The sequence below is a fragment of the Eufriesea mexicana genome, unplaced genomic scaffold (genome assembly GCF_001483705.2).
Source record: "Eufriesea mexicana isolate 0111107269 unplaced genomic scaffold, ASM148370v2 scaffold925, whole genome shotgun sequence".
In the NCBI taxonomy this organism is placed as follows: domain Eukaryota; kingdom Metazoa; phylum Arthropoda; class Insecta; order Hymenoptera; family Apidae; genus Eufriesea; species Eufriesea mexicana.
This window is the reverse complement of record NW_016909095.1, coordinates 348262-375429: the sequence shown is the minus strand read 5'-3', so window position 1 is coordinate 375429 and position 27168 is coordinate 348262. Positions and strand designations below refer to the sequence as shown.

General features: G+C 29.6%; 8 protein-coding genes across 14 annotated transcripts; 4 read left to right on the top strand and 4 right to left on the bottom strand.

Moving 5' to 3' along the window:
- Positions 1-46: 46 nt before the first annotated feature.
- Positions 47-5233, bottom strand: LOC108547269 (uncharacterized). Of its 6 annotated transcripts, XM_017899706.1 has the most exons (9): positions 4993-5233; positions 4206-4780; positions 3809-4160; positions 2305-2964; positions 1371-1613; positions 1235-1301; positions 995-1156; positions 698-833; positions 47-616 (listed from the first exon to the last, which is right to left on the bottom strand). In XM_017899706.1, the coding sequence occupies exons 3-9, from the start codon at positions 3900-3902 to the stop codon at positions 521-523; spliced, it is 1458 nt and encodes a 485-aa protein (XP_017755195.1). In that variant the 5' UTR covers positions 3903-4160; positions 4206-4780; positions 4993-5233; the 3' UTR covers positions 47-520. The 6 variants fall into 6 exon arrangements, with proteins under 6 accessions (XP_017755195.1, XP_017755194.1, XP_017755196.1 ...); XM_017899705.1 differs by having other exon boundaries at positions 3809-4780; XM_017899707.1 differs by having other exon boundaries at positions 1377-1613; positions 3809-4780.
- A 358-nt stretch (positions 5234-5591) lies between these two features.
- On the bottom strand, positions 5592-9764 carry LOC108547267 (xenotropic and polytropic retrovirus receptor 1). Its single transcript, XM_017899704.1, has 12 exons — positions 9707-9764; positions 9496-9615; positions 9227-9380; positions 8883-9142; positions 8552-8813; positions 8296-8471; positions 8135-8236; positions 7834-8071; positions 7558-7752; positions 7319-7488; positions 7109-7242; positions 5592-6165 (listed from the first exon to the last, which is right to left on the bottom strand). The coding sequence occupies exons 2-12, from the start codon at positions 9562-9564 to the stop codon at positions 5925-5927; spliced, it is 2001 nt and encodes a 666-aa protein (XP_017755193.1). The 5' UTR covers positions 9565-9615; positions 9707-9764; the 3' UTR covers positions 5592-5924.
- Positions 9765-9888: 124 nt separating this feature from the next.
- LOC108547237 (methyltransferase-like protein 17, mitochondrial) lies at positions 9889-12269 on the top strand. Its single transcript, XM_017899667.1, has 10 exons — positions 9889-9965; positions 10078-10231; positions 10311-10695; positions 10779-10938; positions 11006-11149; positions 11216-11287; positions 11346-11484; positions 11590-11728; positions 11817-11946; positions 12231-12269. Exons 1-10 carry the CDS (start codon positions 9921-9923, stop codon positions 12267-12269), a joined length of 1407 nt encoding a protein of 468 aa, XP_017755156.1. The 5' UTR covers positions 9889-9920.
- Positions 12270-13548: 1279 nt separating this feature from the next.
- Cyp303a1 (Probable cytochrome P450 303a1) lies at positions 13549-16021 on the top strand. The gene is made up of 9 exons (XM_017899691.1): positions 13549-13633; positions 13815-14066; positions 14143-14584; positions 14686-14866; positions 14931-15039; positions 15116-15296; positions 15396-15513; positions 15623-15761; positions 15837-16021. Exons 1-9 carry the CDS (start codon positions 13549-13551, stop codon positions 16019-16021), a joined length of 1692 nt encoding a protein of 563 aa, XP_017755180.1.
- Positions 16022-17079: 1058 nt separating this feature from the next.
- Mgat4a (alpha-1,3-mannosyl-glycoprotein 4-beta-N-acetylglucosaminyltransferase a) lies at positions 17080-20528 on the bottom strand. Of its 2 annotated transcripts, XM_017899689.1 has the most exons (11): positions 20371-20528; positions 20108-20289; positions 19065-19696; positions 18924-18970; positions 18302-18612; positions 18104-18234; positions 17914-18021; positions 17638-17831; positions 17431-17567; positions 17239-17354; positions 17080-17157 (listed from the first exon to the last, which is right to left on the bottom strand). In XM_017899689.1, exons 3-11 carry the CDS (start codon positions 19596-19598, stop codon positions 17128-17130), a joined length of 1608 nt encoding a protein of 535 aa, XP_017755178.1. In that variant the 5' UTR covers positions 19599-19696; positions 20108-20289; positions 20371-20528; the 3' UTR covers positions 17080-17127. The 2 variants fall into 2 exon arrangements, with proteins under 2 accessions (XP_017755178.1, XP_017755179.1); XM_017899690.1 differs by lacking the exon at positions 20371-20528 and having other exon boundaries at positions 20108-20301.
- A 981-nt stretch (positions 20529-21509) lies between these two features.
- LOC108547254 (transmembrane protein 208) lies at positions 21510-22983 on the top strand. Its single transcript, XM_017899693.1, has 5 exons — positions 21510-21637; positions 21827-21979; positions 22074-22210; positions 22313-22397; positions 22568-22983. The coding sequence occupies exons 1-5, from the start codon at positions 21632-21634 to the stop codon at positions 22700-22702; spliced, it is 516 nt and encodes a 171-aa protein (XP_017755182.1). The 5' UTR covers positions 21510-21631; the 3' UTR covers positions 22703-22983.
- Positions 22984-23699: 716 nt separating this feature from the next.
- LOC108547236 (broad-complex core protein isoforms 1/2/3/4/5) lies at positions 23700-25187 on the bottom strand. Its single transcript, XM_017899665.1, has 5 exons — positions 25111-25187; positions 24714-24914; positions 24599-24632; positions 24049-24534; positions 23700-23968 (listed from the first exon to the last, which is right to left on the bottom strand). The coding sequence occupies exons 2-5, from the start codon at positions 24906-24908 to the stop codon at positions 23700-23702; spliced, it is 984 nt and encodes a 327-aa protein (XP_017755154.1). The 5' UTR covers positions 24909-24914; positions 25111-25187.
- Positions 25188-25823: 636 nt separating this feature from the next.
- LOC108547261 (transmembrane protein 258) lies at positions 25824-26581 on the top strand. Its single transcript, XM_017899700.1, has 2 exons — positions 25824-25901; positions 26342-26581. The coding sequence occupies exons 1-2, from the start codon at positions 25899-25901 to the stop codon at positions 26579-26581; spliced, it is 243 nt and encodes an 80-aa protein (XP_017755189.1). The 5' UTR covers positions 25824-25898.
- The last annotated feature ends 587 nt before the right edge of the window (positions 26582-27168 follow it).

The following is a 27168-nucleotide window of genomic DNA, read 5'->3' as shown; positions in this document are numbered from 1 at the left end:
ATTTCTTTAATGAACAATTATTCAATATTTACCGATATGCAGTGAAACGAAGGTTTGTTGGGAACATGCAATAAACATTATCTCTAGATTCGAAAATTAGGATCAAGTATAAAGTGACATTAGATGTTACAGTATAATATGATCTCCAATCTGTACTCTATGTTGCAAGTGTAACGGTGAGTAGAAAAATAATGTGAATCATATGGCTAACCGTACTTGCTATGAAAGTACAAACTATAGTACATCATGGAGTTAAAAAATATGTGTTTTCAAACAAACACGATAGTTTGCAACGACGTAGAATGTTCATCGTTTCGCATGATAAATCCCTTGCACAAAACGCAAAAATGGTCTTGCATCGGATCCCTTAGTTAACTTTCTATCTTGACTTCCCGCGTCATATAAATATTAAAGTTGTGTACATTCAATATATAGATAAATGTTTCCGATATGGTACATTAACAGTGAGCTAAGCACCAGGAAAGATATTTGAATCAAATATATTTAGGATTTACTCAAACTATATGTTATGGTCCTCTTCTTTATTAGTTTGTGCTGGTGTTGCTGGTGTTGGATCATCGTGGAACAACGGGTTCTTTACTTCCATTTCACCAGTCTTAGCAAAAAATAAGCCTCGTGAACACCTTTATACAATTCCACGGATAGAATTTCATCAAATTTTCGAAACTCAACTTACAGAAGCTAGTCCCGGGCATTCGTAAACGGTGTAGTCCCCTTCCTCGTTTTCTTCTTCACTTTCTGCTTCAGATACAGAGCCTGGATCTCTGGTTGCAGAAACATGACTACACAAATCATTATCCAGCCGATATTCTCTAATTAGAATGAAATTTCTTAAAATCGTTCTGACACTTTCCGAAGTTTAACACAAATGCTCACTGGGCATTTCGTGCGTGTGTGCATCATTAAAATGCACAGTAAACCGAGAACGTGCAGTAAAAGTTGCTACTTCCAGCGTACTACTTAAATAACTTACTTTTCCATTGCAATAATTTGTTGCTTCTGATGCTGGAAGTGATACATCTGTGCAGACTGGGCAAGTCTTTGGTCTCCCGATGGCGATATCTCTTTATTTGGACCAGTTACACCGTAAGCTGGATATTCTATATCAGCAGCCGCCTTCATGGCTTGTTTTAATCTACAGAAGTTACGCGGCAACGTTAAACAAGTTCTCAAAGATCCCAGGAATTTATTAATATAAATTATTGTTTGCTACCTGCACCATGTAAAACCGAGCAACACTGTGGAGAACACCGCTACTGCGGTGCAACCAGCGATCACAGCTGAAAGCAAACAGATATCCCGTCGTGAAATAGCGCGAAAAAATGATCAGACTAATGGTAACAACATACCAATACCATATATCTCATAATTAGGGTTATGGTTCATAGATAAAAGCATCGAAGTGTAATCCGTTTTTCCGTCCAAACTCTTTATCGTCAATAGCGGAGTATTCCCAAACTTGGATTCAACGTTTCTGGGCTTTTCTTCGCGTATAGCGTGCATTTTCCCCAACATTATACTTTCCTGTTCCAATTGTCTTCCGTTCGTATCGTTTATCATCGGTTTCCCAAAATCCGAGTTATCTTCGTCATCTATTAATCACAAGACGTATCGTAGAGACCACAACATAAATTATCCTCAATTAAATTGTAAAGATATAACTAGATTCTCTACACGAAATCCCTAAGAATCGACACTGATCGGTGTTGCGACATTCAGAACTTTAACTTTGAATTCTGCAATTGTATGAATTGTGAAAGATTCTAATTTCTTCGTTGATGAAATTGCGAAACGTGCGATTTACGTGTCTGTCAGAGAAAAATAGACGAAAACAGATTTCATGTACATAAAGGAATTATGTCATATGAGTAACTGCTAATAGAATATCTCGAAAATGAACAACTACAAAACTCGACACCCGAAAAATGGTTGACAGTGCAATCACATTGTTGTTAATCACTTGTCCCGGCAACTGAATATGCTTACTTCGATGTCTGAGCAATTTTACGACCGCGCTATAACGTGATTCTCTCATCCTGATTCTGCATCGATAAAATAAAGCCGTGTTTGGCAAAATAGCGAAAAATCGAATCGTTGGATCGAGTTTGCAGCTTTACTTAATTTTTCAACTTATAGTATACTCGAAGCGCGAAACTTTGAATATTTTGAACCGAAATGTACTCGACCTAGGCCACTTTTATAGTCACCGGCACACGTACGAGTACTTTACGAAGTCAAAGTTATTCGAGTTATTAAAATAGAGCATAAAACGTGTTAAGCTACCCAAGGAAAAAGAAGTGTCCTGGTAATATCTAGGATCGTTGGGTTTCACTGCGAACGGGTGTCTCTCCCGCAGATTCGAGTCGTCAAACTTGAAAGTGAATTCCGAGGCAGCCATGTGTGGCTGCTGCAGCCGCATATCGTTCTTCCTGCCCTCGTCAACCGACCCACTGAAACTTCCGTAGAACTCCAACAACGGCTCCTCCTTCATTCCCCTATCGAAGTTCGTTTCCTCGTTTAACATGTGCTTCATTACCGGGTTCGGGTCGTTCCCAGTTCCGACATCGTCGTTCTCAAAATTCTCATCCTCTCCGCGAGGAAAATAGAATAGCTTCATGTTAGGGTTCTTTATGGGATTCGTAAGCGGCATCAAGTTTGTGAATGGAAGATAAGTTTCCCTCTGTTTCGCTAATTCCTCGATCGGCTCGTTGTATCGCGTTCGCTGATTCCATCCTTTCAGCTTCCCTTTCCTCAGGATCTCTGCCAAGGTTTCTTTGTTGACCAAGGCTTCCAAAAGGTCCTTCCTCCTTTGAAGGTCCAAGTCCAGGTGATGCTTCTTGCGAGCCTGGCTCGCCAATAGCGAGGGTAAATGCGATCTCTGGCCCTCTATATACTTGATCAGTTCCTTCAGAGCGATGTTCTCCGACGATGCTGGAGTGTCATCTGAAAAATATTCGTGTGACAAAATCGGCTTTCTTTCCAGTAACTTGTTGCGTCTTAAAAGGCATGCTCAACTTCGCATTTATTTCGACAAAAGCGCGTATATTCGTGCGTGTACATAATAAATCAGGAATGCGAAACAACGTTGGCAAAATCATGCAATATTCGCGCGTTATCGGTTTACTTCCTGATGATATGGCAGAAACGCGAGCAGGAAATTCTTGCGGTAACACACTGCCTTTCGCACGATGCATGCGGTACTACGGTTTCGATAAACATATTTATCTCGTTCCTCTATCGTTTAGAACTACAGCGTACAACGAGGACGTAACTATATCCTCCTGGCACAAATAGTTTCATATTTCGAAATAAATCGTAGTCGAAGGTGATCGATGCATCGTTCGATCTAATCGCGTTGAAAGTTTAAAGAGAAACAGGGAACATCCTTTGCACGTTACTGGGTACCCGACCACGCGAAGGCATATGCAAACACCGAACGGTAACCAAGCATGCTTTGCAAAGCTGAAAATCCGAGTCTTCCACTCACGCGCATGCAAACGATGAAAAATTGACGAAAAACGGGACTGACCCGGCGGAGAATTGAAAGTAAAAGCAACGCGGGACGATCGATTACGTCGTCATGATGACATTCGTGATTTAAAGTGGATGGTGTTTCGAATGTTTCGGCTGTACGTCGAGGTTTCAGCGAAGCTGGAGGAGGAGGATGATAAAAAGTCAACGGGAAGAAGTGGAAGGTCGTGGACATTGAACAGAATGCAATGCTACACTGTAGTGTCATTACCCTCGTAAAGAGCAGTGTTTTCGGACGAACGGACGATATGCTCACCTGAATAAAAGTTAAGTTCACCGGCAGTGAGGGTGACGAGGACACAGCAGGGTAGCAGCAGCCATGTGCAGGTGCAGAGGGTCGATGTCATCATCACCGTTTCAACTGGCAGGTGTCGGCCAGGTGTGGTATCCACAGGTTTTTATCGTTGTCCCGTCCGTCGTGGTTCCATATGTAAGCACGTCATTTCATTGAGGGCAGACAGAGAGTTTGCGCGGTCAAGTTCCGCGGCAATCAATACCACTATTACCCTTTCCACTGCGATATCCTCACCGACGAAACCGACGCTTGCCCTTCTGTGGACTCGTTTCCGTCTTCGGCGTCGTGTCTATAGCTTCCCTTCGAGCTCGGTCTATTTGAAAATGCGACTTACACCTGTGCTGCAAATGATATTTACCGTCTGGCACCTCCAGCAACCAGCGACTCCAATGGCACCTTATTTCGGATTTAGCCTGGTGCTTTTAAGAGGATCGATGTATCGAGTATCCTAAGCAGTTCCAAGCACTTCTTTATGAACAGCCAGTGTATCTTAATGGTTTCGCATCATTGTTGACAGACAAGGGAACATTCGAATCAAAATTTTCTGGGTCTTGTGATTTTAACACGTGGACTGCCACGTTGGTTGACTGGAAATTTGCACTATCATTTTCAGTGGGACCATGGTGGTCATCAGTGCTCTGTAGATGTTAGATTAGCAAAATAAAACGAAGATCGTCGACTAAAAAATTTTAACGTTGATCCTATAAATCACGATCTAAGCGATCATTTCTAAACTTTCGATTGAAAATTCCACATTTCGCATTATCGCCTTGGTTATTCGATTTAGGTGATGTTTTTCTCGAATATACGTATAGTCGATCTTTCAATATCTGTTCTTGTGACATTTTTTAAGTTTTCTTTCTTTTTTTCAAGCAACTGCAACGGCCAGTGGACCGATCGTAGTAGGTTTAGCGTTAAACAACGTAGATAATTCTAGGAGACGATATTGTGAGATAAAAATAGCACTATTCAAAGGTTAAAGATTTCATTAGAAACATGATATATTGCACGAATTAAACGAGGCAGGTTCTTATATAAAAGAATAAGAGTCTTTAATCGTCAATGTATATATACATACTCGTCAAATATTTTTAAAGCTTGCTAAACAAATAAATAGATGGAGATTGATGTATAAGAATACTTACTAGCTGTATTAGAAATAAATTGGACGAGCTTTCGACACTTCGTTTCCGAAACTATCTTTAAACAATTCTTTCATAATATAACGCAACGCAATTGATATTTTTGCACTGTAAAAGTGCGTCCAATAGCAACGCCTTCTGAAAACACTGTACCGTCACTGTACTGTTGATCCCAACGTCAATTCAAAGGGTATTAACAACATGTGTATACCTCATACGTCATTATCGCTTTTTCTTCAGCTGTCGAGGTGTTCTAAACATTCAGAGTTAAATTCATGATAAGTCAGAACAATCGTAATAACGGCATACCTTATCGTGAAGGGTACATTTCTATTTTCAATTAAAATCACAAAACGTAATGTTAAAATGGTAATAAATAATAATCGTGAACAATAATCGCGAACAGAAAATAAGAAAAGACAAAAGAAAAAGTATATCTTTGTTGGTTATTAAACGAATCAAATATGGCGTCATTTAGTACGAAAACAATAAAGGGAGAAAATAGCTCTGTTGATTTATTAAAAACATCAAAATACTTTATTTTTATTATAATTTATAATCGTTCATTCGAATGTTTAAGAGAAATTGATATTTACTTTTGCGATGTGTTCTCCGCAGGTCCTTAAATTTAAATTTATTGTTACATATTTATCGAGCATCACGAAACTCGATTCTCACGATCGACCCACAACGCGGGAAATTTAAACATATAATCGTGGCAAGAGTATACGCATAGCTGTAAATATTGTACAACAATTTTATAATACATTCACGAGATTTATACATTTTCCGTATTTCATTTAACACATAGAATCATTTTGATTAATATTTATACTTTAACGTCTAATAAAGTCGTTGTTTTCTTCGCATTTACACACAGGGAAATCGGTTAACATCCATAGGTTTTGTGTATCATTTGTCATACCTGAATGTGTTTATGTGTCAAGGTCGCAAATTAGAGATTCACCTTTAGAAAACGCGCGTGATGGTTTTTTATCCAGTAACTTTTGTTTTCTTTTTCGATTGATTACCCCATCCGCAGCGTCCATCATCCTCAAGATTTGTGTTTGGTCGGAACAGTCAACCGGTGCAACAGAGATGTCTCTGACTGCTCTGAACTTACCGCAATTATTCAAATGTTCGTTTTCCAAACGGAAAAAATTCCATATGAATCTCCTATTAGGAAGGAGCAGTAATTACTTTCAAATCGATATTGAACAATACCCTTTATATATGACAGTTCCAAATGTAATAAAATAATAAACGAATAAAAATAATAAACAACTAGCTCGAAAACATAAATTAAATCAAGGATTAACTTAACATGCAGAACATGCAAATTAGTATGCAGTATACAAATAAGAACAAAGGAATCCATTTAATTGATAAATGAAGAATGTACATTGTTTATCTAAACGCAAGAATAATCGTGTTTACAAACTGAAGTATATACGAATAATAGGTGCAATTACAAGATGACAATTTCAATGATCTCGAAATGCCGTGCGCTCGTCATCGTCGCTGTTCGTACGATCCATAAAACGTATAACCACCTTTGGTTCATCGTGTTCGTTGCGTTTGTAAGGCCCTATGGAGATGTCTCGAACCGCTCGAAATTTGCCTACGTTGTACAGGTGTTCGTTTTCCAGACGAAAATAATTCCACATGTACCTTCTAGTAACTGATTAGTAAGACGAATTGGTAGAAAATGTTTCTTATGATAAATTAACACGTTCACAGTTACGTATAAGAATAAAAAATTGCTTAAAAAGTTAAAAAATAATAAAAAGCTGGTTCAACTGATAAAACACACGAAGGAATAAATACAGCAGGAGGTAAAGATCGAAAACAAATAAAAATTTTCTTGTATGTTTATTATGATTTATTAGTTTCACTCGATAAACATTACTTTCTTAACAAATCTTGTATGACTGAAATATAAAATGATTTTAAATATCATGCAAGCAAAAAATGTCATCAAGCTCCACTAAAAATGATATACTACATAATGATGTGCAATATGAAATACTTCATACACATTAAATGTATATGTACAATTAAGATCACTGTTTCTAGAAATATATTTATCGCTAAAAATTTCAACTTACTTCTAACTTACCTGAACACTTCCAATGGTGCAACTATAGAAACCATTAAATCTGCGTGTACGTATCCCATTTCAATCAGAGACAACGAAAATGCCCAACCAAAACGGAGTATAAAATCTTCGATTATTGCGAAATAATAATAGTACTACAACATGATATAAATATCGCTCTGTAAATATGAAATTACTACTTTAATTTGTATAACGCGTAAACTAACTTACTGGAGATGAATAAACAATTTCCTCCCTCAGGAATTTGTTTTCTCCTGTATTACTATCAAACAGTCCCCAATCTAATTTTACGTCCCATGTATACGTGAAGCACGAACTCAAAATACTTGCGATTATCCATAAATAAAAATAGGGATTTTCGGTGGACATTACATAATACTCTGCAAAATGATATTACATAAAGGTTCATATTATTTTATCATTACGTTAATTATTTCTAAGCAACTTACTAGCATGAGTTAAATGTAAATAAGAAAATACTACAACAAAGAAACTAGTAGCATATTTTGCTGCATTTACGAGATGAGGAAACGCTTCTTTTGTATCTCTATATCGCCGTAGACACTGTGCAAATCGAAACCATGCTGGTAAACAAGCTACAAACGGTCTCATTGATAATTCACGCATTATACAAGTTTCTGCATCTATCGAAAAATGTATAAATTAGAAAGTTACTAATTTTTATTCAATTCTATAATTATACTTTATAATATCTAATTACAAACCAGTGACGTTGGTCCATGAAGAATTTTGTATATAAAAACAAACAAAATATTGAAAATCTAAGAAAACAGTATGTAAAGAATTAAGTTGATCAGCAAGCCAAAAATCAGCAAATTCGACATAGAAGAATGGAGCGCAAAATATTCTGCCGAGTACACGGAGCGCCCAAAATCTAGCTTCATAACGTAACGTTTTTGTTGGATTAAACAAAAACAAGGCTAGTAATGTATACAACAAAATCTAGAAAAATATTATTATTATATATATATTATTTTAGCAATTTCGTATTTCATAAAAACTCACAGGTTGAACAAATGGCGGTATCCCTAATGATTCACTGTATAAAAAACCTAAAATCGATAGAGACCAAACCAATCCAAATATACTGGCCATTTCAATAATGTGCTGAAAATATATCACATATGTCAATAATTTATATATAAATAGTAAATAAAGCATACAACCTGTTCTGATAAGTGATTTCGAGGATCAAGTTCAAATATTAAAACATGATTTACACCAGAAGATCTCCACCCATACACATTAATTCCCATGAGAAAAAGAAACTGAATCATAAGAAGTGGTCCACGATATAATCTACATAAAACCCGCCAATTATTGTTGTCCCTATAACGTGCACCTGTAAAATAAAACAAATCTTAATCTACCTTTAAAAGTCTCTTATTATGTACAAAACTTGTACAGTATGTGTCTACCTACCTGAAAGTATCACTGCTATAAGAAGAACAATGAAAGCTCCAGAGAAAAGTCCCACCTTAAATGTAATCCATGGAGATAGTTGTTCACCAAGTGGAGGCACTCTTAAACGTTTCATAGCACGTTGTCTGTCTCCATGTTCTAAATCTCTGGTAACCAAGGCTTCTGTTTCTGCAATAAGCCTGTCTATATCTTTGTGTGTATGAAATAATGCTGTATCTACATGTTCCGCTCTCCATTTTGCTCCAAGATCTATATTTAAAAGCTAAAACAACAGATTTGCATTAATTGGTGTAAATATAAATTTGTATGTATACTCATTGTATTTACTTACTTTATCATGTTTTTTTAATATTTTTCTAAATCCAGTAAAATTGAGATTCTGATAATTTTGAAGTAAAATAAGAAATAGATAAAATTCTGAAAAAGCTAATTTCAGTTCTTGCAATTTACGTCCTGAAACTGGATTTTTACGCAAAATATTATTATGATAACGGATTTTATGACATCCTTGTCCATCTTCAGAAACTGATAGAATTTCACTCAATTCATTGTTAAGGGTTGCAAATCTACGTGTTGCTTCTGCTAACTTTTCTGACAAGATAAAAAATTAATAAATTAGTATATGTTTCAATATAAATATAAATAAATAAAACAATTATAAAATATATAATTTACCTGAGTAAAATGTATTTATCTTTGCTAATTCCTTATCACAATAATGGAAGAATTTTTCATCAAATTTATTAAAATAACGTTCTAATACATGTGATTCCGTTATATCTGCAGCTGGTGCTTGCTCTACTGCTGCATAGAGTAATGCTTTCATTTCCTATATTATAATAACATTCTTATCATAATATTTATCTTTTAATATGTTGAACATAATTACAGATTATCAATTTATAATGTCGATATAAAACGAAAAATAAAAGTTTAAATCTTACCTCGTAGTTTATATATTGTTTTCTCCATTCTGGTGTAATATGAGCACTTAAGTGCTCTGTAAATTTCATTTTTTCTGCGAATTAATTAACTCGACAATTGTCGTATTCGAATTTCACTAACTGCACCAGTATACGAATGCCAGGATTAACAATTTGTTAAGAAGAATCATAAGTTATTTTGGGAAAAACATAGTGAACATATGATAGATACCTCTATGTAGAATTACTTTGAGGTTAAAGGATATATACCGCATCATGTTACAATATCGTTATATTTTGTGTTGCTCCTCAAATTATGAACATTCATGTTATAATTTTGATTAATTGCATTAAAATATTTATATTATTATATTACAAATATTAAAACTTTATATTCATCTTTTTTATTGACAGAAAATTGCTATTAAACTATAAGGTTATTTATCATGTCAACCAAACTACTCTTTTTGGAATATAAACAAATACGGTGGGTAAGTAAAGCTATTTATGTCAATACTATTGTTTATTATAAGCTACTGATTTATAATTATATTAATAGTTATAATAATTCAAATTTAGATATTATTTTTTTTATTTTATTAGTGTTCAACACAACAGAAAATGAAAGTAATAGATACTGTAGATAAATTACTTTCAAATAATGAACTTAAACATAAACATCATCCAGGTATAATGAAACCTAGGCAAATAGAACAACCTAAGTGGCTTTCAAACACAATTAAAAAATTATTGCAGGGTAATAAATTAAGGGTTTTATATCATTCATACAAAGTTTTATTATTATTATATATAAATGTTCTATTTTTATTTGATAGAGGAAAATATTTCATCAAAAATAATTTATCCATTTAGTATTAAATTATCTGCACACCTGAATGGTCGACATCCTCCACCAGAACATGAAGATATTCAATCAAAAATACAAGAAGTTAAATCAAGAATTTATGAATCTGAAGAACAGGAGTTAGACAATGAAGATTTACTTACAGATCCAAAAGCTCAAAAGCTTTTGAAAAATCTTATATATAATTGGGAACCAGTCCAGTATAATAAATATGCAAGTATAGCATATTTAATTAGTCGAAGTATGCCTGAGTATAGTGTCTTGTACAAAATTTTGAATGAAATTGTTTATAACGATAAAAACTTTACACCAAAGACTTTATTTGATTTTGGTTCAGGTGTTGGTACAGTAATGTGGTAAGATATATGTAAAAATCATTCAATTTTTTTATAAAAATATTAATGTAAAAATATTGAAAAGATAAACTTAATTTTATTAGGGCAGCCTCGCAATTCTGGTCTAATTCAATCAAGGAGTATTACTGTGTTGATATTTCTAAACATATGAATGAATTGTCTGAGTATCTTATGGAAAGAAATACACCGAAAATTAAATCACAGTATATCTTTTATCGACAATTTTTTCCTTCTTCTCCAATTGTAAGAATATAATTTGTGCTACATCAATTATCTAAAATACAGTTTAAACATGTTATTTGTATTACAGCCAACTTATGATATTGTAGTAAGTGCATATTCTTTATTGGAATTACCAAGCCAAAATTCTCGCCTCGAAATAATTTTAAAATTATGGAATAAAACAGCACAATATCTAATTATTGTAGAACAAGGAACAAATGTTGGTTTCAAAGTAAGTTGCACATCTTTGAAATTTATTTAAGTAATATATGTGACTAATCAGCTTAATTTTTAATAGCTCATCAACGAAGCTCGAGATTTCATTCTTAACTATGCAAAAAATGCACGTAATGCACATGTATTTTCGCCCGTAAGTATGATAAGTATAATCATTTCGTAGTAAGGATTAATTTATTTTACGATTTCAGTGCCCTCACGATATGCATTGTCCTAGATATATGACAGATAATACCCCTTGTAATTTTGATACAACTTATCTAACATTACCTGTTGGCAATAAGTCCATGCACAAACATGAGCTTTATTCGTACGTGGTACTTAAAAAGGGTACGCGATTAAAATATTGCGTAATAATAACACTGAATAATGAAAACGTATTCGAACAAAATCAATTTTTTATTATTATCTACTTAAAAATATTTATAATTTTAGATGAACGTTTTGAAGATAGTTGTAAATGGCCACGAATTGTCAGACCAGTACTAAGACGTTCTAAACACGTTAGATGCCGTTTGTGTACAGCTTCTGGAAAATTAGAAGAGCAAGTTTTTACTACATGGAAAAACGGAAAGTTCGTACTTAAGTCCAAAAAGAACAAAAAAGAAAAATGTATTATAAAATAATTTCAATTGTATTAATGCAATATTTTGTGTTTCTAGAAATACGTATCGTTGTTCAAGGTGTAGTGAATGGGGTGATCGTTTACCTTTTGAAATCATAAAGGAAAAAGAAATAGAAAAAGAAAAGGAAAACAAAATGGAAGGAGAAATGAAAGAAGAAAACGAAACAGCAGGAGAAATGGGAAAGGAAAACGAAATAAAAGAAAAAATGGAAAAGAAAAACAAAATAGAAGAAGAAATGGAAAAGGAAAACGAAATAGAAAAAAAATAGAAATAAAAGAAACTAAATAAAATAATATGTAAATATTTATAATTTAATTATTATATAATAAAAAAATTCAATTTTATTTATTTATTATCTTGTACTCAATTCCCCCTTTATTCGTAATAAAATTATTAGTAGAATATTACTATAAAATACTTTTAACAATTAATTTTATTATTTTTGATAAGACAATGCAGATATGTGTAAATTTGACTAATATAAAATAAACATCTTATCCGTGATACCCGTATGATGGTTGAACTCTAACTAAATTGGGTTATATCTGAAAACTGTTATTCAACAACTTTTGCCTGTGAAATAAAAATCGGCGGTGACGAAGAGGGGTATTTAAAAGCCGTTTGCAGTCTGATACACGGCCAGTTTTGCTTACACAACAGAAGAGTGAATTTCTCCAGGTGCAAGGTAAGATCAGTTCAAGGATTCAAATAAGGGTATTAAAAAAATATTCGATAGGGAGGGGTACCGCTTTAATATGTTACAAATAACACGTAAAACTGAAAGTCGTATTATGTAAACTTGTATTTTAAAATTCTATATAATTTTATAACAAATTATTTTAATTAATCATTGAAAAAAATACTGCGTTAATAAAATATTATAAATTCATTATTTATCTTCAGCTTTCTTTAATTCATTAATAAGATATTATCCGTTGTTTATAAAAAAATATATTTATTGACAAATAAAAATAATAATTCTATAAGAAACTTTGAAATACATTTTTGATAATAAAAATTTAATTATCATACATACCAATTTTAAAACGGGAAATATTATTTAAAAATTATTTGTTTAATAAAAAGGAAAAGGAAAATAAAGTGATAATAACGTCGATCGCGTTGTAGATATTAAGTCAATGTTTCATATTGGAATGTATCGCAAAAACACCCCGTTTGAAAAAAAGAATAAAGGTATTAAAATGTACATCGGTTACGCAAGAAGTTATGAAATAATGGAAGCACATGCCTCGATCCTTCCGTATATAACTTTCTCCCATGAGACCGCGTGTTTCACTTTCTTTTTAAAGATTGCGATATAAGTTGTTTCGTCCCAAAATATTTGAAATCGAACATTGAAGTGATAGTTGACGCAATTATCTCCGTATTCAATTATTTTTTTGATATTAAATGTACAACTGCAGAAATCTTATTAGTAAATAACTGTAATGAACATTTGTGTAATGGTGTTTACGATAAATCGGACTGAACTATATGAAACGACAAATTTCATGGAACTTTTAAACCCGTTTTAATAATATTCTATAAAATTTAATTTTTTTCCAATTATAAACTGTCGCGCACGTCAGAAAATCGACGAATAAAATTGACGAATTTTTGACACGCAAAAATAAAAAGGATAGCCACCGATGATTTAGTATTTCCCTTAAAAAGGCTTACTTTGACATTTTATAAAATAATTTTATTGTATCTCTCTCACAGCAAATCGGTAATTTATTTTATAAAGTAATCTTATAATTTTTGCAGTATGTTCATCATGGTGATGTTGTGCATAATAGTATTATTACTACTACTGTATCTAGGATCGCGGAAACCAAAAGGATACCCTCCAGGTGCCACTTACATTCATTAATATAGTAATCTATAACTCATACCCTTCTTTTATCTATAGATTTTTAATTAAAAAAAAAAAAAAGAAATTGTAATCAGCCATAAAAAAATAATATTTAGTGTATTTAACAAGTTTTAAAATATTAAAACAAAAGCAGGTTCCATAATTACCAAAAATTTTAGGTCCAAAATGGTGGCCAATTTTGGGTTGCGCCATCGAAATGGCTCGTCTTCGCAAGGAAACCGGGTACTTGTTCAAAACTTGTTCTGCTTTGAGCAAGAAATATGGACCGGTAGTCGGTCTAAAAATTGGCATTGATCGTATTGTGGTGCTAAATGACTATGAAAGTATCCGAACGATGCTTACTGACGAAGATTGTGATGGCAGACCTATTGGTCTATTCTACGAGACGAGAACTTTCGGTTCTAGAAAAGGTAACTTTATCATTATCGATTTAATGTTATTTAATTGATCGTATTTACATTCTCCTTATTTTTTTCTTTCTCCAAGGATTAATTGTCGTGGATGAAAATTTGTGGGTCGAACAAAGAAGATTCGTGTTGAAACATCTCCGTGAATTCGGTTTTGGTCGAAGAAGTATGGCTACAATTATAGAAGAAGAAGGTCGATCGCTCGTCGAGCATTTCAAAAAGTTAATCAACGAGAAACATAATAATCAAATTAACGAATCGAAAACGTGCTACAATAATAACGATCATAACAATGGAAAAATATATAAATTAATTAAAAAAGACAAGCCGAATGAATTAGAGTCAATCGACAAATATACAAAGAGTAAAAAGCAAATAAAAGCTTCGGATTTATACATAAATGCTGATGAGTACATGGAAGTCAAGATGGCCCAACCCTCTCCTGGAGTTGTAATTTCAATGCACGACGCTTTTGGAGTTACAGTGCTTAATGCATTATGGCGAATGATGGCTGGTAAAAGGTTGTTCTTCCTCTGTCACTTCAAAGTATTATTACGTTTAATTTGATAGTTTAAATTTTAATGTAAATTCATTGAAGAACCAACTAATGTATTTTGTTTAGGTTCAATATCGATGACAAAGAGTTAACTTATTTTCAACGAATCCTGACAAGACTTCTGAAAGAGATCGATATGATAGGTGCACCGTTTGGTCACTTTCCACTATTGAAATTTATCGCGCCAGAAATGTCTGGTTACAAATCGTTCTTAGAGACTCATCAGCAACTTTGGAAATTTTTAAAGGTAAACAAATGACAATTTGTATACTAAATATAATTTTAGAAGAAGTTAAATAATATACTTATAGGATGAACTGGATAATCATAAAAGAACTTTCATACCGGATTCACCGCGAGACTTGATGGACGTGTATTTATCTGTTTTGAATTCTAAAAATTACAGCAACACATTTTCAGGTATCTATTATAAATATTAAGAATGTCCCTTAACTTTAAAAATTGACTTATGGCAATTATAATTTTACCGTTTCAGAGCCTCAATTACTTGCCATTTGTATGGACCTATTCATGGCTGGATCAGAAACTACATCCAAAGCTCTTAGTTTTTGTTTCTTATATTTAGTCCTATTCCCAAACATTCAGAAAAAAGCACACGAAGAAATAGATAAAGTAATTGGACCTAATAAGTTTCCAACTTTAGAAGACAGAACAAGGTAACTCAAAAAAATTAATGAAAATTCGATTCTGCAGTTATTAAAAAGTTTGATATTCATAATCGATCATTTGTCTAATATGTGATTATTTTATTTTAGAATGACATATATGAATGCTGTTGTCTTAGAATCGTTGAGAATGTTCATGGGACGAACGCTAAATGTACCACATAGAACGCTAAGAGATACTACGATATTAGGTCATAGAATACCAAAAGTAAGTATTTAATATAAAATATAAAAAAAAAAAATTGTAGACAAAAATAGTCTAAATTGTGAAAAATATAATTTAAGTTCCGAAAGAAGTGATATAATTAATATTTTAGGATACGATGCTTATAGTGAACTTCAACAGAATATTAATGGATGAATCATGGGGTGATCCAGAAAACTTTCGACCAGAGAGATTTATAGATGAAAGTGGTAACACTGTTGCGCCGCAAACGTATTTTCCATTTAGTATCGGTACATATTTTAAAATAAAGAGTTATTACTTTTCTCAATAATATCATGTTTAACACTCTTATTCTTCCATGATAGGGAGACATCGATGTATGGGAGAAAATTTAGCCAAAAGCAACATATTCATCATAGTTACTGCATTATTACAAGCATTTACATTTTCCGTAGTACCTGGAGAGAAAAAACCTTCGGTACAAGATTTTGTCGATGGAGTTACTGCTGGTCCGAAACCATTTAGGGTAATGGTTTCTTTAAGAACATAATTCAATACTTCTATTTTCAAAATAATTTTAATCAAAAGATCATAACAAGATTCAGTCTTTATACATTATACGTAATTATTGTTGCAAAATTTGTATAAAACTAATTACTTAGATAATGTAAGAATAAATAGTGTACAGTACTTACAGTTGTCCTAAATAAGATATTGCATCTTAATATTCAAAAAAATATATTTTATTTTATATGAAAATACATGTATGTGTGTGCGTGGATGTGTGTGTATATTTGTATATATAATATATATATATACACACACACACACACACGCTCGCGCTCGCGTGCACATGTAATATATGTATGTGTTTGTGTGTGTAAGAAACTATTCGAAATAAATAATACATATATGAGAACAATACAAACTTTATATCACCGATCGCTTTTTAAGATATAACAAATATCCGAATCTAAACTTTAATATTATATCTTAATAATATACTACAGAAAGTATATAAATTGCACATAATTACACATATTACAAATGTATATTTGTTCAACGATCTTTTTCTTTCCTTTTATGAAAAGATAAATCATTTATTTGTCTGGTGGCCTTAATATCTCTTAAAATAGTCTGGCACTTATTTTTATCGCGATGTTAAGTATACTCTTATTCATATCAATAATCTTGTGCGGAAGATTAAAGTTATAAAAGTTTCTTGCTGACTTATACGAAATACATAAAATTATAAGTAGAGTTTTGATCTTTGATAAATGAAATAACACATATTGACTATACAGGTACTGTTTCGATTCAATTATTAAAACTGGTCAAAAATTTCATATATTGTTCTAGAACTGACCTCAAAAAAGTATAAAATTTGTTTGATAATTTATATCATCTTATTATGCGTAATAATAATGATCTTTTAAAGATAAACTTTCGTTAAATTTTTTTTATAAGTTAAAATCGCTTTACTAGAACAATGTGTAAACAATCTTTTATAGTGGACGGTGAAAAACAATTTTTAATTTATACCTATTAGATCATAATGATAAAAATAAGACTAAGAATAATTTAATAATTAACTTATTATATGTAATATTCCTGTAAATGGTGCCGAAAAAAATTTCGAAATATTTTTTCTGAAGGTCAACTGGGATGATCTTCAACTATATGAATCTATTGAATACAAATAATAAAAAATAAGTGTAAAAATCTATTTAAACATTATTTATAACAGTTTTTAATAACAGTTATTACCTCAGATAAGATAGCCCAATTTTCACTTTCACTGTGTACAGTTAAACGAAGTATCAGTACCTTTCCTAATTTTGGATCTGCTGTTCCTTGAGCAATCCCAAGTGCATCAAATTTTCCTAATTTCAATAGAAAATTTAAAATATATTTTACTAATTAACTAAATAAACATGCCCATATTATGTTGCACGATACCTATAATAACATAACCATCCTCGGTAACATCGTTACTATTTCTATTCATGGATGCAGATATTTCTGTAAACACTTCTACTGTAGTATTATAAAACCTATCAGATGGATGTTCGGGATTTCCACTTCTAAATAAGTACCTACATAAAAATTGAATATAGTAATATTACAATTATTCGTTGCTTAAAATATTGTACAAATTTAAAATACCTTTTTATAAAAATAGGATGAGAAAATTTGAATCTTAAATGGTCTCCAGGTTGTGGCAAAAGACCCCAGAAAAATGATTCACCTTTGTAGGCCTTTTGTAATGTATATTGTTTGTAAGGTTTAATTTGTGTTTCTACTGTGGCTTCTGGGTTTTCATGTGCATAATATAATGTTATTTTTCCGAACTGTTTATCCTGAATATATTTATAATTATTATAAAATATATAAATTGAAACTAGAACACAATATGTAATTGTTTTTTTTTTTATAATATACCTTCAATTTCTGTACTTTTCCTTTTAACGAAGAATGTGTTCCTATGTGTTGAAATAAAGAAGGTTTATAGTGAACCCATAATTCTGCCTTAGCCATTTTACAGTGTTTCTAAAATATACAAAATATTAATAAACATAAATATATAGAACGTTTTTAAAATGTACTTTCTTCTTGTTAAAACTATACTTACACTATCTTTGTCAAGACTACAAACTTTAGTTGATACTAAATGATCTAATAACCAATCAACTGGTTTATCATTATGAAACATTAAAAAGAACTGAATTAACCAGGGCAGTTCTGCACATTTAAATAACTTTCCTAAAGAAATAATAAATATAAAATAAATTCAAATACATTTTTAGCAATTATTTTATCAATGACATACCAATAAATCCTAACTGACAAAAGTCCAAAACAAACCAATTTTCTTTGGTTGCAATTTTTTGTAATGCAAAAGACTTCATTGTTGTTATAAAATTTTTTTTAGCTAAAATATCGTCTTCTAATTGGACATAAAATGTTCCTTTTGTCTGAGCATATGACATAAGAAATACAAAATCTAAGTTCTGCTTTGATCTCCAAATTACTCTTTGATGATCATCACCTAACGTATCGCGCAGTTTAGATAAATCTGGATAATAAGATGGAGATGGAGATATCACATCAATTACACCAGCCTCAAATTCAGCTGGAAACCTAAGATTAAAGTAAATACATTAGGCATATTAAGAAATGAATACAGTGGTGCCTTGAAGATTAGCCGATAATCAGGATCGAATCTCGCCAAAGATGAAGAAAGGTAGATTTAGAAAATTCCGGATGTCTCTTTCCTCATAACAATGCGAGTGGGATGATTATGGATCTTTGGCACACCTATTTGTATATCTTAAATATATAAGATTAAAGCTTAAAACCACAAAACTAAGATTAAACCCCTTCAGAATCTCAGCTAACTAACAAGGCACCACTGTAATATCAAACATAGCTATTTCTTAGATATGACTTACTGAACTTCAATTTGTTTTGCAACATATGTCACATATTCCAAATCTGTCTGTAAAAATGTATATAAATGATATATTAGATAGAATAATTATAAATAGTGTAAGATTTTAAGATAACTTTACTATTACTTTATAAATACTTACTTCAGCAATTAACACAATAATTAAAGTATCTGCTGTCTCCATAGGATTCATGCGATCCAATAAGTTTTTAAGTGTGGCCATCAAATAACTTTGTACTTCTCTTTTAACTGTTGGTACACCTAATATCATACTAACTCCAGTACGGCCTTTACTCTGAACAAATGCTGGACGTAGACTATTAGGATCATTCAAAAAATGAGGAAGAAAGTTATATATAGATGGTAATTTTATATTGGTCACATTTGATGTAGCATTGTTAAGTAGAAATTGAAGATCTGGCAAAATGTGATTATTCTCTATTAATTGCAATAATTGATGTGACAACAAATTTATTTCTTCTTGGCTTGTAACATATTTAGCATGTAAATGTTCCAATTTAGCTTGTAATTCTGCAATACTATTTTGCAAGACTGTTTCTTCATGCAACTCTGATGGTGATAAAAGATTTAAAATGGCGCATGGTACTAATACTATTGAGAGTATGATCAAACATCGTCTTCTTATGGGTGTCAGAGCTACAAAATGAGGCGTCATCTTCCTTATACTAAATTCTACATGATTATAGTCATAATCTTGTGGAATAAAAACAAATTCTCAATGATATCACATTATAAGTTCACAGCGGAGGAAACCTAAAATATATTGATATATGTAAATGTATTATAATTAAATAAAAACTAAAAAAATAAATACTAATACAAAATTTAAATAATGTTACAAATTAAAACTGAATGTGGTTAAATTTTAAATAATACAAAAATAATATAATGAATTAAAGAGTACAGACAGAATGTCATGTTGTCATTATTTAAAAATACATAAAATAAAGTAATATTAAATAAGATTATATAAGAAAATAAGATAATAAATATAAAAATTATTTACAAATTTAAAAAAAAAAACATTTTATAAAAGCATTCTACAAAAATGTAGATTGCAAAAGAAATATCGTGCGCATCCAAAAATAGGAAGGAAAAGAAGTCATGACAGGAGTACATCTACTATGCTTTTCAGTGTTTTGTTTTTCGAAAATTAATATTTACCATGGAATATTATACAGTCTTCAATCCCTCGGACAATGACAAAGCAAAACTTACAAGACCTATTAGATTTAACGAATATCATTATCGATTATAAAATGTACATTTTAGACCGGTAGTTCTTTCGTTGAAAATCAAAATTATATTCTGTTAATAGCTTTCGGTAATAGCATTTCGTAAATAATCTGTAAAATTAATTTTTTCTGAACGCTTTATTTTATTTTTCAGTTAATGCCCAATAATCTCGATAAAGATAGTTCTCTTACTCGAAATTGCTCAGGGACAAAAGTTTCGGTTGATCGTTTCGATTCGATTCGTTCTGATTCATTTTACTACTAACGCGTCACTCGATTTTTTCATCCTCTTTCTAACGTAGATATATTATGTATTTTTATATTAAGACCATGTAAATTATTATGACATATTATTACATTGATTCTACATACGTATTACGGCATAACCTATTTTACTAGTTAATTAGAAGATAACAGTACCAATAGTACTGATATTTGTAAATTTTTAATAGCATGACAAAACAAATAGTTGGATTAAAAAAGTACCTGTTTATAGGATATTAAACTGATGAAAAAGTATACTTATTTATGAATGAAAAAAAAAGAATAATTTTCAATCTACGGAGGTATATTTAATTGAGGATTAAATTGTAAAATTCTTTTCGATAAAAATTACATATTGTAGTTACTATATTCGATATTACATAAAGTTTTTTTAAAGTTTTAAATTAATATTGAAATATATATTAAATTATTCTAGATTTCTTAATAACGCAATATTTGATAAAATATATAAGAACTGCATTTTTTAATATTTTTGTTATTCTTGTTTGTAATAGAAGGCGAATGAAAAAATTATTTGATATACTTCGTTTTCTTAATATTTAGACATTAGTAATTATGTTTCTTATCGCAGAAACAATGTTGTTTAAAGAAATATTAATTTTATACTTTTTTTCTTTTAAGTTATTTATTTAAATATGTATACATAATGTATTGCAAAAATATAATTTTAATAAATAATTTAAAAATGATAAATCTATTACTTTTAATATATAGTTAAACTTTTATTTTAACTATTAACATTATTAAAATAGATTTAGCATTGCTTAGCACATTATTTTAGTAAAAAATATACGTATGTCGATATTTTCTTTTAGTTTCATATCGATATACAGAATTTTAAAGATTCCACTAATAACAAGAAATTTGTAACTACATTTGGTTATTTTATTATATAGCATAATTTTTTTACAATCTATTAAAACAGAAGTTCAAAATATTATGAAGACTAACAAATGATGACTATCATTACTTACGTATCTACATTGAATTTTAAATTACAGAATGTTAACCTAGAGATTTTTCTCATACGATATCTTTCACGTGGCTTTAATAAACCTTTTGTATTTTTGAATAGGTATAAGGATAAGTTTGTGTCATGTATTAATCATTAAACAAATATTAATCGTTTAGTCGTTATATATTTTTTAGATTATAATTTGCAAACAAAATGACGGTAAGTTTTTTATAGTATTATTTAAAATATTGTTCTTATTTTCATTGTCATTTAATCATTTTAAATATGCATTTTCATATGATATATAACATTTATTTGATAAAAAAATTCAATTAATAGTTTATTTAAAAAAAAAAATGCCTTTATAACAACTTAAGTAATAAGTAATATCATCCACCATATCTTTAGACTAAGAAAACTAAAACAGCAACAAAAGGAGTGAAGCAGATAGTAGAAGAAAATAAAACAACATTAAGTTTTTATCAAAATATGATCTTTGGAGCACTAGGAATATACTTCGTGGTTACAATGTTATTCTTTAGCTTTACAACATTGTCAATAGTGAGTTTTATATTTAAAATTACTTTTATTAAATGTGCATTTATATGCATATATATAACAATATAAATTATTATATTATGTGTTATAATTACAGACATTAACTATATTTTCTGGAATTGTATATATAGGAACTTATCAATTTATGAAATATATAGCACGTGTAACATACTCAGAATCTGGACAACTTTTAGATTCTGGAATTGATCTAAATATGGAAGGAGGTATAGCAGAGTAAATATCACAAAATTTTTGAATAATTTCTTTAAATAATATAACACTTTATTACACTGTAACAAGTTTGTTAAATATAATAACACTTTTATTTTATTTCAGACACATAAAAGATTTAATTATATTAACTTCTGGAGTACAAGTACTCTCTCTTATATCAAATTATTTTTGGTTGTTATGGCTTCTTGTAAGTATACTCAATAAAGTAAATGATATAAATATAAAATAGTTTTAACATATCATAAATTATAAAACACTTTAAAATAACTTTTTCATTTTTTACACTCCTCTCAATTTTTTATTTACATAATATGTTTATATAGATTATAAAATGTTTACATTTTATTATTACAACAGGTACCATTGAGAGGAGGTTGGATGCTATGGAAACAAATATTAGCTCCATGGTTTTTTTCCCCTGCACCAGAACAACCTGAGATTAGTGAGAAGAAACAACGGAAGTTGGAAAAAAAGATGGCTAGACGGCATTAACATTTTGATTAGAAATACACATGCATTTTGAATAAATATTTAAAAATTTCATAGGTGTGGGATTGAATTGAGCAAAATTGTGAAACAAGACTGTCTATTATTTGACTTCTGACTTTTGTCCTAGCCTGCATTACTTCATATGCCTTCTGTATTTATAAAATTTTTCATGTCTTTTTACAAAGTCATATATTTTTACATAAATTATAAGCTCAATTACTTAAAAACTGAATATTTTGCTTGAATACTATCACATTAATTTTGGCAACTTTTTCAGTGTCCAAGAAAAAGAAGTTCATGAAATGTAATATAAAAATAAATTTTTTATAATTTTTAATGCTTCTTATAAACTGTTAATAACATTATCTATTCAATTTATAATGGATTAGTTAATTTTATATTTTATAAAATTTATTACACTTGCTGATAACTTATATATAAGTTTTTTTGTATAACTTAAATGTAAGTAAGCCAAACATTCATTTCATATGTACATATGTACATACATACATGTTTACATCGCTCTATCTATGTGTATTTATATAAATGAATTATATTTATTACATGAAAAACAGTATTCTATATGCAAGCAAACAAGTTAAATTAAATACTTTTATTTGGCTTTAATTCAAATTAAATATAATACTAAATGGAATGTGCTTATCACTGTTTTTTAAGTTGTTTTTTTTATAAATCTCAAAAGAGTGCATCACAGTTAATTGAAATATAATGGTTCACATACCACATTGGCTTGTCACATTAATGTTATGTGTAATAATAATTCTATAACTTTTACAATGTAGATCACACACTTTTATCAACTATTATAATGTACTAAATTTTATTTTAAAGATGGTGTATAGTTTTTTTATGAAGAACTTATGACATGCCATATTATATGCCAATAATATTTGGACAGTACTTTTCAATCTTACTGAAGTTCCAACAATAACATAACAATGTGATAAAATGCTGTTTATAAGCTTAAAATATTGATGATTTAAGAAGCATCTACATCTAAACCTTTCTTTTTTTTGTAATCATGTTCTGATTGATACCCTGGTGGATGATTATGATCATGCACACCTGTAGGCATAAATCTTTCAGCAATAACTGCACATTTACCTTTACATCCACGATGTTGTTCAGCACATCTATAATGAGATCTATTTAAACCCTCAGAGCGAGATGTCAAATTGTAAACGTAACCCTCGTGTACTAATTGTGGTCGACCTCTTGCAGAAAGTCTATAAATTACTGGTTCAACATCTATAATGTTAAAACAGCTTTGTTATATACTTTAATCTTAAAGACTTCTTATGTAATATTTATATGCATAAATTCTATACCTTGCTGTGCTGAATTTTCCCTTGAATTTTCAACATCAGTTAGTATTGTGGTATCCTCACTGTTATCGTTATTATTTTTTACAGTAGGAATATTAATATTGTCTTCTTCATTTAAAATATCATTTGTGTCTTGATTCATTAAAAACAAAACTTCTTGATTATCATTATTTACTTCTTCATTAGATACACTATGAGTATTTTCTGGTGTTATTGATGTATCTTGTTTCTTTCTTTTGGTACTTTTTTTTGTTATATCACGGGATCTTTTTCTTCTATCTATCATTTCTACATCTTTGGAAGTTTCATTCATTGTATTTATATTCGATTGAGCAATATCTTGGATATTAGAATCAACATCTAATTGATTATCACAATTAGGAAATGATTTTGTGTTACTTGTATCTTCTGCAGTGAGTCCTCTTATTTGTAATGTTTGTGCCACTTTCAGGAAAGTAGATAAATCTTCCTGATTAATATTGATTTCACCTTGGTACATAAATTTTAACAAGGATTCAATTTCTGTATATTTTATGTCTTTTAGGATAATTACTGGATGCTGACAAGGATTTTCCTATAAAACAATTCTAAGAAGTTTTTTTCTGAGCAATCACAGCTTATAATATACACGCATATATATTAAACAGACAAAATAATAATTTATATACCTTAAATATATTTTTAAAATATGGACTACATACTGAAAGAACCAATTTGTGTGCTTGTAACAATTGACCCTCTACTGCAAGTGTAACATCAACTAGATCATTTTCAGTAAAATGATTTAAAAAGCCAGATGTTAAATTGTTAGAAAAATTATTCCACCTTAAGGAAAATTGTTCTGCTAATGAATTCTTTGCCATGTTTATCTATAAAAAGTAATAATTTTATAGAAACTAATTTTATTAAAACTAGGAAATATATGTAAATTTAACTATAAATTTAATTTTTAATTATCTAGTAATGGTCCATGTAATTATAAGAAAATTTAAATTTAATATAATAATTAAATTGTATTATTATCTTTACGTAATTAAAATATGCAGAATACTTTACAATACGTACAAAAAATGCTTGTAGATATCAAAGAATATAAAGATTGGAAATATTATACTATGTTATGCGTTATGAATCATATCATGGTGACAAACGTACTATCGATTTCGAAACAATCGCAAATAAAGGTATTACATTGGTATCCCAAAAAATATTCTATATAATTAAATAATAAATATATTTTCTATCGGTATGAAATAATTATTATGTAAAAAAGAAAGAATTTATATGAAATATACTTTAAATATACAATATAAAAAAATATAATTTTTGTTGAAAATAGACTTACCTCCAATAGATACTTGTTACAAAAATAAAATTTCGTTTAAAAAGTATTCATAAATTATATCACGCTTATCTTACACATCATTAGTTATATACTCTTCAAAATTGTTAATTATTATAATCTGCAAAAGTGTCAGCAGTAATAAAGGGTTTTTAATATAAAATTTAATATTATATTCTAGGTTTAGAGATATAAAAATTATTTTATACAAATTATTTTTTCAATTATTATTTCCTATAACATTGATAGATAATAAAATAATAAACTGTACGTCAATATAAATAAAGACTTTTTTGATTCATTTTGTTAATATTTCAAGATACTACAAATTTACTGTCTTCTTCAGAAATTTGAGTTATTTATATTTTGTCTATTGGTAGTCCATTTCTATTTACTCTTTTCATGAATATACGTCTTACTGAAGTTTGCAGCATACGATTGCATACTGATCGGTAACTGAATGTAAGTTTTACGTCTCTTTTAAGCCACGTCAAAATATTTATCTGATACAATGGTAAGTAATATTAATTTATTGAAAGAATTTACGTTAGTAATATTATCAAGTATTATTAATTTATTATATTTAGTGTAGTATTTAATGTTGTAATTTAATTATAATTTTCTAAGATTTTATTTCAACATTTTTTAACTGAAAGTGTACATTTCCGAAAATTTGTTAACATAAAATTATATTTTTATTAAATTGATAATATGTGTATTTATACGAATTTTACTTTTCATTATTTTCTTTGTATCCTTCTGTTGTAATATAACGAATTCTTTTTTATTTCATAATTAAAACTATATATTAATTTTTATTGTGAAATTTGCAAGAGAATTTTTATAATATATAAAGAATTTCCAGAAGCAATATACATAATCATTTTTATATACATTAAATAAATAAAAAAAATTTAGATTTTTTTATAAATTCTTTTTATTGTTTTAATTTAGGTGGAAATCGAGTCTATGACAAGATATGTCTCTCCCATAAATCCTGCAATTTTTCCATTATTGGCAGTGGTGTTATTAGGAATTGGAATATTTTTTACAGCATGGTTCTTTGTATATGAAGTCACTAGCACAAAATTTACAAGGGATATATTCAAAGAATTATTAATTTCTCTAGTGGCTGCAATATTTTCTGGTTTTGGTATATTATTTCTACTGCTTTGTGTTGGAATTTATGTATAGGTATATTACTCTGCAAAAGTTTTAATCAATAAAATTAAAACCTACTTTAGTTATTTGTATAAGTCTTACCTTTTTTGTTTCAGATTAATCTTATCAAAAATCAAGATTAATTTTATCTACAATAGCATTTAAGTAATTATATAATAATTCTATGTCATAAGAATAGAAACAATGTATTTTTACTAAATTGTGCAATGTAGTGATCAATTTATACATTTATTACACAGTAAATAAGCATTTGTATTTCTTAATATCTAAGATCGCTGTTTGAGGTACACGATTTTTTTATAATATAAAAAATCAATTAAAAATTACATACTTTTTACATATTTTTAAATACATTACATTTAGAAATATAATTTGATAAAACAAAGATATTTATTTTTAATATAATTGCTTAAACCTTCATTTATTTGTTCGCTTGTATTTATGTTTTTTGTGTGTGATATATGTCACGTGTGTTTTATTCAGTTTTATATATGAAAGCTTTACATTCAACTTCTTTGTTATAAACAGAATGTATACAACATGAAACAAAAATACATTACTGTATATATGTATATATATTTATATAAATAAATAAATAA

Bases quoted from the DNA above. Each gene is read 5' to 3' on its own strand.
- LOC108547269 (XM_017899705.1), bottom strand. From the start codon at position 3,902: ATGATGACATCGACCCTCTGCACCTGCACATGGCTGCTGCTACCCTGC. The intron at 1,302-1,370 runs GTATGTTGTTAC...GTTTGCTTTCAG, and splicing joins TTATGAGATATATGGTATTG to CTGTGATCGCTGGTTGCACC. The intron at 834-994 runs GTAAGTTATTTA...CATTCTAATTAG, and splicing joins CAAATTATTGCAATGGAAAA to AGAATATCGGCTGGATAATG.
- LOC108547267 (XM_017899704.1), bottom strand. From the start codon at position 9,564: ATGAAATTTACAGAGCACTTAAGTGCTCATATTACACCAGAATGGAGA. The intron at 9,143-9,226 runs GTAAATTATATA...TTATCTTGTCAG, and splicing joins GATAAATACATTTTACTCAG to AAAAGTTAGCAGAAGCAACA. The intron at 7,753-7,833 runs GTTTGTAATTAG...ATTTTTCGATAG, and splicing joins TTCATGGACCAACGTCACTG to ATGCAGAAACTTGTATAATG.
- LOC108547237 (XM_017899667.1), top strand. From the start codon at position 9,921: ATGTCAACCAAACTACTCTTTTTGGAATATAAACAAATACGGTGG. The intron at 10,696-10,778 runs GTAAGATATATG...TAATTTTATTAG, and splicing joins GGTGTTGGTACAGTAATGTG to GGCAGCCTCGCAATTCTGGT. The intron at 11,947-12,230 runs GCAGGAGAAATG...ATTTTTGATAAG, and splicing joins TGAAAGAAGAAAACGAAACA to ACAATGCAGATATGTGTAAA.
- Cyp303a1 (XM_017899691.1), top strand. From the start codon at position 13,549: ATGTTCATCATGGTGATGTTGTGCATAATAGTATTATTACTACTACTG. The intron at 15,040-15,115 runs GTATCTATTATA...TTACCGTTTCAG, and splicing joins TTACAGCAACACATTTTCAG to AGCCTCAATTACTTGCCATT. The intron at 15,762-15,836 runs GTACATATTTTA...CTTCCATGATAG, and splicing joins GTATTTTCCATTTAGTATCG to GGAGACATCGATGTATGGGA.
- Mgat4a (XM_017899689.1), bottom strand. From the start codon at position 19,598: ATGACGCCTCATTTTGTAGCTCTGACACCCATAAGAAGACGATGTTTG. The intron at 17,568-17,637 runs GTATTTTAAATT...ATTTTTATGTAG, and splicing joins CATCCTATTTTTATAAAAAG to GTACTTATTTAGAAGTGGAA. The intron at 17,355-17,430 runs GTATCGTGCAAC...TATTGAAATTAG, and splicing joins GGATGGTTATGTTATTATAG to GAAAATTTGATGCACTTGGG.
- LOC108547254 (XM_017899693.1), top strand. The intron at 22,211-22,312 runs GTAAATATCACA...ATTTTATTTCAG, and splicing joins ATGGAAGGAGGTATAGCAGA to ACACATAAAAGATTTAATTA. The intron at 22,398-22,567 runs GTAAGTATACTC...TTATTACAACAG, and splicing joins TTTGGTTGTTATGGCTTCTT to GTACCATTGAGAGGAGGTTG.
- LOC108547236 (XM_017899665.1), bottom strand. From the start codon at position 24,908: ATGGCAAAGAATTCATTAGCAGAACAATTTTCCTTAAGGTGGAATAAT. The intron at 24,633-24,713 runs GTATATAAATTA...AAAACTTCTTAG, and splicing joins ATTTTAAAAATATATTTAAG to AATTGTTTTATAGGAAAATC. The intron at 23,969-24,048 runs GTATAGAATTTA...TTAACATTATAG, and splicing joins GGAAAATTCAGCACAGCAAG to ATGTTGAACCAGTAATTTAT.